This window comes from Eimeria tenella, genomic scaffold (genome assembly GCF_000499545.2).
Source record: "Eimeria tenella Houghton genomic scaffold, Eth_scaff32, whole genome shotgun sequence".
NCBI lineage: Eukaryota > Apicomplexa > Conoidasida > Eucoccidiorida > Eimeriidae > Eimeria > Eimeria tenella.
The window spans coordinates 192,555-204,509 of NW_013543049.1; the positions used below are offsets into that span (position 1 = coordinate 192,555).

The 11,955-nt window shown below is 49.1% G+C and overlaps 4 protein-coding genes across 4 annotated transcripts; 1 reads left to right on the forward strand and 3 right to left on the reverse strand.

The window, feature by feature from the left end:
• Window positions 1-1,140: 1,140 nt before the first annotated feature.
• Window positions 1,141-1,479, reverse strand: ETH_00006170 (uncharacterized protein; the record flags this gene model as incomplete). The annotated part of the gene is made up of 1 exon (XM_013376169.1): window positions 1,141-1,479. One exon carries the CDS (start codon window positions 1,477-1,479, stop codon window positions 1,141-1,143), a length of 339 nt encoding a protein of 112 aa, XP_013231623.1.
• A 94-nt stretch (window positions 1,480-1,573) lies between these two features.
• On the reverse strand, window positions 1,574-2,072 carry ETH_00006175 (uncharacterized protein; the record flags this gene model as incomplete). Its single annotated transcript, XM_013376170.1, has 2 exons — window positions 1,574-1,738; window positions 2,022-2,072. The coding sequence occupies 2 exons, from the start codon at window positions 2,070-2,072 to the stop codon at window positions 1,574-1,576; spliced, it is 216 nt and encodes a 71-aa protein (XP_013231624.1).
• A 1,268-nt stretch (window positions 2,073-3,340) lies between these two features.
• Window positions 3,341-5,828, reverse strand: ETH_00006180 (zinc finger MYND domain-containing protein, putative; the record flags this gene model as incomplete). The annotated part of the gene is made up of 6 exons (XM_013376171.1): window positions 3,341-3,654; window positions 3,767-3,972; window positions 4,140-4,273; window positions 4,607-4,714; window positions 5,024-5,132; window positions 5,692-5,828. The coding sequence occupies 6 exons, from the start codon at window positions 5,826-5,828 to the stop codon at window positions 3,341-3,343; spliced, it is 1,008 nt and encodes a 335-aa protein (XP_013231625.1).
• Window positions 5,829-7,060: 1,232 nt separating this feature from the next.
• Window positions 7,061-9,393, forward strand: ETH_00006185 (peptide methionine sulfoxide reductase, putative; the record flags this gene model as incomplete). Its single annotated transcript, XM_013376172.1, has 2 exons — window positions 7,061-7,494; window positions 9,159-9,393. 2 exons carry the CDS (start codon window positions 7,061-7,063, stop codon window positions 9,391-9,393), a joined length of 669 nt encoding a protein of 222 aa, XP_013231626.1.
• Window positions 9,394-11,955: the final 2,562 nt, after the last annotated feature.

The following is an 11,955-nucleotide window of genomic DNA, read 5'->3' on the forward strand; positions in this document are numbered from 1 at the left end:
CAGCTGCAGCAGCTGCTGCTGGGAGCCCCGACTGTGCATCGGGCCCCCTTGTTTGCTGCTGCAGCATCTAGAGAAGCAAAGAGTCCTGTTTTGTTCGTTGTTATTTTAAGCATGCGAATTGGATTTGTCGCTAGGCCGACTGAGAGGCGCTAGCTGCTGCTGCACCATCAGCAGCAGCAGAAGCAGCAGCAGCAGCAGCAGCAGCAGCAGCAGGCTTGCAGGCGTGTCTGTGCACCCGCCAGTCAGCCTGCTGGCACTCCTTAGAACAATAAGCCTCATAGCGGCAGCGGCTGCACCTTTTTGTGGCCTGAGGTGTACATACACCCCACGCACAAGTGCATGCAGCAGCTGCAGCAACCCACACGTGCGCAGCGTGGGGTGTACGTACACCCCAGCGCCCAGCGCCCCCCGCAGCAGCAGCCCCGCGCTGCCTGCTGAGGGAGTGGCTAGCTGCCAGCTAGCTAGCTACGCGGCAGCTAGCTGGCTACCTCGCTAGCTAGCTAGCTAGCCAGCTGTGGCTAGCCATGTGCATCTGGTTGGCCCGCTATTTAGCTAGCAGGCCCAAAACGCGCAGCAGCAGCAGCAGCAGCAGCAGCTTGGCCTCAACTAGTTACACAGCTCGCTGCAGTTCGCTGGCTAGCTAGTTGTTCCCGGCCCCAGCTAGCTAATTGAGGAGTAGCTAGCTAGCTGCCCTGAGCTGCCCGTACCAGCCTAGCTAGCTAGCCAGCCCACAGCTAGCTGGCTGACCCGCAGCTGGCTGGCTAGCTCACCGCTAGCTAGCTAGCTAATGGCTTTCTGGCTAGCCTTCGCTAGCTAGCTAGCTGTTGCCTAACTGCCTAGCCCACAACGTGCTGGCGAGCTACTAGCTAGCTGGCGAACAACTAGCTGGCTTGCGATCTGGCTAGCTCAGTGGCTAGCTACCTGGCTAGCTAGCTAGCTAGCTAGCTAGCCAGCAAGCCACTGAGCTAGCCAAAGCGCGATAGCTAGCTGGTGGCTGGCTGGCCAGCAAACAGCTGGCAAGCTAGCTGGCTATCCTGCCCTATGGCTAGCTAGCCAGCTAGCTGGTTAGCTAGGTAGCTAGCTAGCTATCTGGCTAGCTATATAGCTATATGGCTAGCTAGCTAGCTAGCTAGCTGGTGGCTAGCTGGCACTGACCTTGTGGCCGCAGCGCCTGCACTTGGCCACGATCATTTCCAGTTTTGCTGCCATCACTTCAGCAACTCCTCGCAGCGCCTGCTGCTGCTCCTCCCCGCTGCTGCTGCTGAGCTGCTGCTTTGCTGCAGCAGCAAGAGACGCCCACTCGTCGCCGTGCTGCTGCAGCAGCCTCTCCCGCAACTCAGGTTGCTGCAGCAGCAGAAACAGCAGCAACAGCAGCAGCAGCATTAGAACGTAAAAAAAAGCAGCTCCACTACCCACCGCTTGCTGCGCTTCTGTGCTGCTGCTGCTGCTTCTGCTATTGCTGCTGCTGCTGTTGGGCATGCCGCTGCTGTTGCTGCTATACCCATTACTGCGTCCAATGCTCCTGCTGCAGCTACTGCTATGTCTGCTGCTGCTGTTGCTTCTGCTACTGCTGCTACTGCTGCTTCTGTATTGCCTCCTGTGTGCTACTGCTGCCGCTGTGGTTGCCACCGCTGCGCTGCTGCTTCTGCTGCTGCTGTTGCTGCTGCTGCTTCACCACAGAGATTAGAAGGCCTGTCTTGGGAGCAGCAAATAAGTTGGCGCAGTCGAGCGACATCAACTGAAGCAGCAGCAAGAAGACAAAGGCCCTAGCTTGGCAGCAACGAGAGCAGCGAAAGCAGGAGCAGCAACAGCAGCAGGCAAGGCAGCAGCAGCAACAGCAACAGCAGCTGCAACAGTAACATCAGCAGCAGCAATAGTAGCAACCGCAACAAGAAAACAGCAGCAGCAACAGCAACAGCAGCAGCAGCAACAGCAGCAGCAGCAGCAACAGTAAAAGCAGCAGCGGCAACAGCAGCAGCAGCAGCAGAACAGCAGCAAAAACGGCAGCAGCAGCAACAAACCTCCAAGTGGTGGTGCAGGTTCTTTAGAGGAGGCAGCTGGTCATACAGCATCTCATTCAGGTGTCTTCGCAGCTGCACGCACCTACAGGCGCACTGCTGCTGCTGTTACTGCTGCTGCTGTTGCTGCTGCTGCTGCTGTTACTGCTGCTGCTGCTAGGCCACCAAGGAACGTCAGGTTTAAAGGGCGGCAGCAGAAATAGCAGCAGCAGCAAAGGCAAAAGCGCTGGCAGCACCGCCTCCAACAACAGCAGCAGCAGCACGACTGCCAGCAACTCGAGCAGCAGAACAGCAGCAGTAACAGAGGCAGCAGCAGCAGCAGCAGCAGTGTCAGCAACAGCAGCAGCAACAGCAGCACCACCAAACTAGTCGCACCCTTAAGAGATTGTCTCTCCTGAAGCTCGTCAATTCGTATCTGCACGTAAAGCACATTTGCTTTGTTGCTGCTGTTGCTGCTGCTGTCGCTACTGGTGCTGCTGCCACTGTCGCTGCTGCTGCTGCTGCTGCTGCTGCTTTGAGTTGCGTGCACAGCTACAGCTCACCGTTGTTTGCAGTCAGGGTCCATGACAAGGCTATACACTGTAAGCCACACCTAAAACAGGCAAAGCCCACAGCAGCAGCAGCAACAGCAGCGGTAGCAGCAGCAGTTGTAGTAGCAGCATTAGCAGCAGCAGCAGCAGTTGTAGCAGCAGTAGTAGCAGCAGTAGCAGCAGCAGTAGCAGCAGCACATATAGCAGCAGTAGCAGCAGCAGCAACAGCAGGAGATAAACAAAGAAGCTCCAGGCAGGCTCTACACATGCAACAACATCCCCATTAGCGAAAACAGCAGCAGCAGCGGCAGCTGTAGCAGCAGTAGTAGAAGCAGCAGCAGTAGAAGCAGCAGCTGCAGCAGCTGCAGCAGCTTCCACACCTGCGCCTCTGCTTTGGTTATGCGCACATCTCCGCGATCAATAGTTTTCCATCTGTGCCGCAGCAGCAGCAGCAATGGCCGCAGGAACAGCAACAGCAGCAATGGCCGCAGGAACAGCAACAGCAGGAGCAGCAGCAGCAGCAACGGCAGCAGCAGCAACGGCAGCAGCAGCAGCAGCAGCAAACGATGACGAGGATCGCTGACTGCAGTGTCTTTTGGCTCCAAGTATGCAGCTCTCTCGTGCTTCCCATTGCTGCTACAAACGTTTTACAGTCAGCAGTAGCAGCAGCAGCAGCAGCAGCAGCAACAGCAGCAGCAGCAGCAGCAGCTTACTGCTGGTCCTCATAGACCTGAAGATCTCCTTTGGCTGTCCGCCGCCTCCAGGGCTGCTGCTCGAGAAGAGCCGTCAGAGCTAGCAGCACATCTGCGAAGATAACAACAATTCTGCCGCTGCTGCTGCTGCTGCTGCTGCTGCTGTTAGAGATGTTGCTACCGCATCTCTTTTTGGTCTTGCTGCTTGCGCCTGCGGTGCGGATTCTGCTGCTGCTGCTGCTGCTGATGTTGTTGTTGTTCCGACCCGTTTCTGTGTTTCCTTGACACCGCTGCTGCTGCTGCTGCTACTTCTACTACTACTACTGCTGCTGCTGCTGCTGCTTTTGCTACTCGTACTGATACCACTGCTGCTGCTGCTGCTGTTGCTTCCCCCACTGCTGCTACTAGTCCCACCTCTAGTATTACAGCTACTCCTACAAGTACTACTATCACTGCTGCTGCTGCTGTTTGCTGCTGCTGCTGCTGCTGCTGCTGCTGCAGCGTGTGCTGAGGGGCGCGGGCTCACCGTACTGTTCGTACAGCAAAGTGGTGACAGTCATTTGCATGTCCTTTCTGCTGTCGCAGATAAATCGAAGAATTGACAAGCAGCACATTTCTACGGCGAAGGCCACGTCTGCTTCTTGCTGCTGCTGCGCTGCAGCAGCAGAAGCAGCAGCAGCAGCAGCAGCAGCAGCGGGGTCGACGGCCGCTGCTGCTCCTTCGCCCGTGCTCCTGAATCAGAGACACATAAGCAGTAGAAAGCAGCAGCAGCAGTAGCAGCAGCAGCAGCAGCAGCAAGAGCCTGGAAAGGGGAGACAGCAGCCGCACTACGAAAGAACAACTGCAGCACCAGCACCAGCGGCATAGCAGCAGCAGCAGCAGCAGCAGCAGCAGCGAACCGTAGCAGCATATTCTGAAGCTTCCTGTGGCAGTACTCCACCAGATCCGGCAGCTGCGCTTCTGCTGCTGCTGCTGCAAGTGGATTGAACAGCAAAATCTCTAATATGGAGGCTAAGAGAGCTTCGTAATAGACCTGAACTCCCACAAACCCTGAACCCTAAACCCTAAACCCTAAACCCTAAACCCTAGACCCTAAACTCTAAACCCTAAACCCTAAACCCTAGGCTCTAGTATATGGGGCTGTGAAATATTCATTCTTGTTCTTGTGGGCGCATGCAAGGCAGCAGCAGAAGCAGCAGAAGAGCAGCAGCAGCCGCAAAGGAGCAGCAGCAGCAGCCCAGCAGCAGCAGCAGCGAATGCGATTGCAAGAGAGCAAGGAGCAGTCGCAGCAGAAACCAAAGCCCTGGGAGCTAATAATAGACGCAACAGCAGCAGCAGCAGCAGCAGCAGCAGCAAATTGTCTGACTGGGAGGTAGAAAGCAAAGCTTGAGGCCCTGGAGTCTTCCTTGAGGAAAGGCAAAACTTTTTCCTTCCACAAATCAATGGAGATTATTTCCTCTATCAGCACACCAACCTGCAGCAGCAGCAGCAGCAGCCGTAGCAGCAGCAGCAACAGCAGAAGTGGTCGACGGCCACCTAGCTCCTCTACTGCATGGGAGCAGCAGAAGCAGCAGCAACGGCGGCGGCAGCGATGACAGCAGCAGCAGCCGGCAGCAAGACCCGCAGCAGCACTAGAAGCAGCAGCAGCAGTAAAAACAGCAGCGGCCGCAGCAGCAAGGCTCGCAGCAGCACTGGAGCACTCGCAACCGCAGTAACAGCAGCAGCGCTAGCAGCAGCCGCAAGAACAGCAGCAGCAGCAGCAACAGCAGCAGCAGCAGCAAACCTTAGTTGTTCCACAAAAGCATTGCAGTGTTGTCTCGGGGCCCCCGCTAATGGCTTCCTCATGAAGAGCAGCAGAAAGCTGCTCGAGCTCAGCTTGCTGCTGCAGCCACCTGCACACACACCCTGCTGCTGCTGCTGCTGCTGCTGTTGCTGCTGTTGCTGCTGCCGAAGTTTGGCCTCTTGCGGGGCCTTTGCTGCGGTATTGGGGTGTACGTACACTGCGTGGGAGACGTTTGGGCGTTGGATTTGGAAAAAGTGGAAAGTGAATTAAGTTAAATTTGCAGAATTAGATTTAAATGAAATTTAAATGTGTAAATGGATAACTTTTGCAAAATGTGGAAGCAAAATAATAAAAATAAAGAACTAAAAAGTTTCCACTTCAGCCGCGCATGCTCGCCAGCGCTCGGGTGTACGTACACCTGAATTTACTTGGATTTGGCGTTTCAGAAAAATTTCTCTTCGGATCTTTTTGGAAACAAATTAAAGCAATTAAAGATTTATTTTATTTTATTTGTTTTAACAGATAAATAAAAAGATTAAATAGTTTTAAATGGATAAAGAAGAAGACACTTGTTGGATTTTGGAGCGCATGCATGCAGCTGGCTGCTGCGGTGTACGTGCAGCTGCTGCCCGCGCCTGAGGTGTACGTACACCGCAGCAACGCCTCACTCTTTGCTGCCGATTTCTTTTAACTCAAAAGTCCTCAGTTTTGAAATTAACGAAAGTGGGGAGCCTTCGGGGCATTTGCCCACAGCCAGCAGCTCCGAGCAGCGGCTTGCTGCTGCTGCTGCTGCTGCTGCTGCCATTCTTGCCACGGAAGGTATTCACGCCTGCAGCAGCAGCAGCAGCAGCAGCAGCAGTTCGTTTTGCGCTGTTGTTGCAGCAGAGCGCCTGCGGAGGTGTACGTACACTGGAACCTCTGTGAAGATGGGTGAAAGATAAATTGCCAGTAAATATATTCTTAATTAATCTTTATTTCTTTCAAATGTCAATTCTTTTATAATTGTTAATTCTTTTACAAATGTTTATCTTTTTATAAATGTTTATTTTTAAATAAATGTTTATTGGCTTCGAAAAGCTGCTTCTGCTGCTGCAGGGCAAGGTGTTTTCGGCAGCTTTTGTCTCCAACTGGAGCAGATTTTAATTGCTTCCTATTTTGCTGCTGCTGCTGCTGCGCGCTCGAGTTGTGCTGCGGTGTCTCGGCAGCTGCAGCAGCAGCAGCAGCAGCAGCGGGTGTCTGTTGCTTCCCGCTGCTCCTTATGTGTGCAATTTTGTTTCTATTTAAATTAAATTAATATTTTTCTTCGATTTAATTTAATTTAATTCAAATCTGAACTTGTCTCTCTTGCCTTCGCCTCCCCCTCGCTCTCCGGCTCGCGGTGTCACTACTGCCGCAGCAGACGGACCCGTGTCTTCGCTGATGCTGCTGCTACTGCTGCAGCTGCTGCAGCAAATTGGAAAAAAAATATTTAAATTTGCAAATTAAACTAAAACTAAAACAAATTGGGGCTTTTTAGCCGGAAGAAATAGCGGGACGGAGCAGCAGCGCCAGCCGGGCGGTGGCTGGCGGAGGTGCGCAGCAGGCGGGACTTCCCTCCCTGAAAAGGCCGGAAAAGGTGTCCATACACCTCAATTGTTTTACACTTTCCTTTTTAATTCGAATTAAATCATTTATTTCTTTTTTGTCGTTAAAATCCCGGCGAACTCGGGAGATCCGGAGGCCCCGGCTCAGCCCAGCCCAGCCCGCGCACACAGCGACCGCAGCAGCAGCCGACGGCTGCTGCTGTCCGTTCGGGGGTTTCTTATGCTGTTCTTCCTCCGTTTTTGCATTTTATTGGAATTAATTGATATTTAATTTGCGAAAAAGTGTTTTAAATTCCCTTTTATGGTTTGGTTTCGGCCGGGGGGCCCCTTGCGCGGTGGCGGTCTGTACAGCGCGCGGCCTCGCGGGGTGTATAGAGACCACTGGTGCATTTCGGGTGTATCATCTCGCCTGTCTTTTCTTTGTTTTGCAAATTCATTAATTGCATTTACTTCTATGTCTCTATTGAACTCGTCGAGCGGGCTTTCGGTGGGCAGCTCGCCCGCTGCTGCTGCTGCTGCAGCGCCTGCTGCGGCTGCTGCTGCGGGGGCGCCCCCCGCCGGTGCCGCTGCGGCTCCCGCTGCCGCTCCCGCTGCAGCTGCTGCTGCTGCTCCCCCTGCAGCAGCAGCAGCAGCAGAAAGCATCGTCCTGGGGGGCGGCTGCTTCTGGGGCCTGGAGAAGCTGTTTGTGGAGGAGTTCAAAGACAAGTTGGAAGCAACTTGTGTGGGGTACGCAGGTGGACATACACCCCAGCCCACGTACGCGCAGGTCTGCAGCAGCAAAACTGGACACTTCGAAGCTCTCAAGATTTCTTTTTTTCCGCAAAAGGTCCATTTGCGGGAACTCCTCACTTTCTTCTGGACCATCCACGACCCCACCACTCCCGACAGGTCCGCTGCTGCTGCTGCTCCAGTGCTGCTGCTGCTGCAGCATGCTGCTGCTGCTGCTGCAGCATGCTGCTGCTGCTGCTGCAGTGCTGCTGCTGCTGCTGCAGGGCTGCTGCTCCAATGCTGCTGCTGCAATGCCGCTGCTCCAATGCTGCTGCTCCAATGCTGCTGCCCCAATGCTGCTGCAGTGCTGCTGCTGCTTCAGTGCTGCTGCTGCTGCAAGGCTGCTGCTGCTGCTGCGTGGCTGTTCCGTTTTGGAAGGAGCTGCGCCGGTGTACAGACAGTGCTGCTCAGGTGTACAGACAGCTTCTTGTTGGGATGTGTCTGTGGGGCTTTTGTTTTGTTTTTATTTTAAATTATTTTTTTCAAATTTGTTTTAAATATAAATATTTGTTTTATATAAATATATAATTATAATTAATGTCATTTGGCCCTACAGATATACTATATATGTTATATAATTGGGGCCCTCTATTTATTTACGAAAATATATTTATATATTTTCAATTATATATTTATACATTTATATTTATTATTTATTATTTATTATTTATAATATACAATTATAAATATAATTAATTATTTAACGTTTGTAAATTAATTTTTTACATGTAGATGTAGGTTCCGAAGCATGCAATCGGGTGTACGTACACTGTGGAGGTTTGAAGACAAATAAAAATCTTTTTTTGCATTTTTCGCCACTAAAATGGAAATAAAAATAAGAAATTAAAAGTATTTATTTATTAAAATGAAAATGTGTTTTATATGCGAGAAGACGCGACCAGTTTTGTTTCCAGATTCCGCTCGCTGGGGTGTACGTACACCTCAGACACCTGCAGAAAGTAATGGAAGCTTTATTTTACTTTTTGGAATTTAAATGCAGCAAATTAATTTGCTTCTTTTTGCATGTATTTGACTATTAAATCTTTTCATTTATTCTTTAAAATGAATTTAAATGCCTTTTTCTCATTTACATTTACAGACTTCTGTTTATATATTAAATGCACTTTTACCTAATTACGCATACACAATAACCCACACAAATATGCCATTTAATAGAACCCTTTTATTTAATTACTTCTAAATATATAAATAAATGCAAATCATATAAGCAAACAAATAAGTATATGAATATAAAGATATATATATTTATAAATAAGTATATATATGTATTTATTTATATATATACATTTACATATACATATTTATCTAAATATTAATATTTATATATAAATAAATATTTTTATGTAGAGGTGTAATAATCCGAAAAGATGTTAAGTGAATTATTTTGAATATTTTAAGTTTGTGTTTTTTGCAAATTCACATCTGAGGCTCTCTCTGTGTTTGTAAATATGTTTTTATGAAATAAATACAAGAAAATAAAAGCACCTAATGCCATTAAATGAATGAAATATCTTTTTAAATTAAAATGCAAAATCTGCAGCTGCACTTCTGTGGCTTCGAAGGCGGTGTACGTACACCGCAAGCTGTACATACACCCCAGCGCAGCGGCGGTTCCGCGCATGCAAAAAGCGTTTTTTGTTCATTTTTTTCCGTTTTTTTCGTTTTTTTGGAAAAAAAAAGACGAAAAAGGACAAATAAATGGAAATAAAAGGAAGAAACCCTGAAAAAGGGTTTAGAAGCGCGGCTTTGTGTGGTTTTTGCAGACAGGGGCCCGACGTGGGCCCCCAGTACCGCTCGGCTGTCTGCGTTTCAGACCCCACACAACTTCCTCTTGTTCTTCAAATTAAAAACGAAATGCAAAAAAAATGGAATTTCAAAATCCAAACTGAAATCATTTCCGATCCCAACAAATGCCACTTCTGGCCAGCCGAAGACCACCACCAAAAGTACCTCTTCAAGAACCCTGGCGGCTACTGCTCCCACAGGAAGCACTTCTGAACTGCAGCAGCAGCAGCTGCTGCAGCAGCTGCTGCAGCAGCGGCAGCAGCAGTGGCAGCAGCCGCGGCAGCAGGCGCAGTTTCTGGTGCTGCAGCAGCAAATATAGCTCAAAGTGCCGGGGCGGAGTGGAAGACTGAAAGGTGCTTGAAGCAAAACAAAGCGCTTGAGATGGGCCGCAGCAGCAGCAGCAGCAACAGCAACAGGTGAAGCAGGTATCAGCAGCAGCAACAACAGAGAGAAAGCAGCAGCAGCCATCGCGCATTCTTGTCCAGCAACAGCAACTGCAGCAGAAGCGCCAGCTGCAGTAGCCGCAAGTGACGCTGGCGCTGCTGCTGCTGCTGCTGCTGCGCAGCAGCAGCAGCAGCGAATTCATTTTGCTTTTGATGTGCTGCAGTTCTTTGGTTTGCGCAGAGTCGGCCTTCGCAAACCCGAAACCCTAAACCCTTATTTTGAATGGCAATGCAATCTGCCCAAAGCCCCTCTTGTTGCAGCATCTAGGGTTTAGGGTTTAGATGGGGTTTGCTGCTGGGGGGCAGTTCTAGGGTTTAGGGTTTATCTCCGGGTTTAGGGTTTAGGGTTTAGCGACAACTAACAAGAGAACTTCAGTTTGTAACTTTGCTACTTTTATCAGGTAGCAGTCGCTGCAGCTGCTGCAGCTGCTGCTGCTGCTGCTGCTGCATTTATGGGCAGGTGTCTGTACAGCGCATGAATAAGCAATTATATTTGTTCAAGTGTAAAATAAGGCAAAATATGTTTTTATGGGACCACTACTATACATATATATATATATGCATACTTATTTATATATTTTAAATATTTTATGTACAAGTATTTAAAATATATAAATGAGTATTTATAATTGAATATATATATTATATATACTTATAATTAAATATAAGTATATATATTATATATTACATTTACATGCATATGTGTATAAATATGGATAATATAAAAAATAGAAAAATATATTTTTGTGGAGTTCGGGGAATATGCATTTCACAGAACATTTCTAATAATACGGAGTTATGTACACATGTAATATATTTCTTTCTCTTTGCATTTATATTTCATTTTATAATAAATGAATTTAAATTTATAATTATTTATATATATTTTTCACTTCAGCAGGTGTAAATACACCTCATGCACATAAACAGGCTTGCATTAAATTATGTGCATGTTTATGTACATGTATGTACACCAGATCTTCCACAAAATGAATAAATAATTATAAATAAGTATAAATAAATGTAAATAAATATAAATAAGCGCTTTATTTATATTTTTATTCATTTAATTTCTTCATTCTCAGCGCAAATTTCCACATGAGCAGACGGGGGCACTACCACCAGGTGTCTGTACACCTCAATTTTCCCGCAAACTCTTGACGCCACTTCTTCGAAGAGGATTTTTATTGAAAAAAATCCTCAAAAGATCTTCAAATTAATCAAAGAAAATTAAAAATAATTCAAATCTCACCAAATTCAAAGACTGCAAACCTCAGGTGTACGTACACCCCAAGCACACAGGTCCATTTTGCTGCTCCCAAGACAGCAGCAGCAAAAGTGAATTATTTGAATTCAGGCCGAAGCAGCAGCTACTGCTGCTGCCGATCCATGCTTCTGCTGCTACTGTTTCTGCAGCTGGTGACCTATGCCCCCGCTACTGCTGACCTATTGCTGCTGCTGCTTCCGATGTATGCTGCTGCTGCTGCTATATGCCGCTGCTTTGTTGCTGCTGCTGGTGCACAGCACTACAACCCAAGCTGGTGCAAGCTACAATAACACTCCCAAACCTAAAAATAAAACTAAATATTTAAAAATAAATAAATTCCTAAACATCTATTCTGAGCTAAAATAAAATCTACAAAACCAATTATAAGAATTGAAAGACGTGACAAAAAAAATTGAAAGCTTTTGAAAAACAGGAGTTTTGTAGAAGATCCGCAGCAGCAAAACAGCAAACAGCAGCAGCAGTTGCAGCAGCAGCAGGGGAGCAGCAGCAGCAGCAGTCGCAGCAGCCAGAACGCAACAGCAGCAGAACTGTCGTGGCTTCCGTCTTCGTCCAGCAGCACCCGTAGCTCGAGCAGCAGCAGCTGCTGCAGCAGCAGCATACTTCGGCGAAGCAGCAGATCCAGCAGCAGCAGCAGCAGCGGCCGCGGCTGCAGCAAGGGAAGGAGGCCCCCGCCCTCGCCTCCTTCGGTGGCGGTCCAGGCCCTGGCAGCAGCAGCTGCTGCAGCAGCTGCTGCAGCAGCTACAGCAGCAAAGCTGCAAGTGGGGTTGGGAAACGTGCAAAGCGCCGTCGCTACTTGATAGAGAAGCCACAGGACAAGGCCAGCAGCAGCAGCAGCAGCAGCAACACGTGGGGTTTAGACTCACGCGGCCCTGTGTCTTTGCGCTGATTTAGGGTTTACAGAATTACTTCTCGCGGGCTTGAGGTGTATGTACAGCTGTAGCAGCCTCTCCAGTCCTCTCTTGCTCTCAGGCCACCCGCCGTGGTGAGGCTGGGGCGTGTTGCTGCTGCTGCTGCTGCTGCTGCTGCTGCGACGCCGGTCCCCCT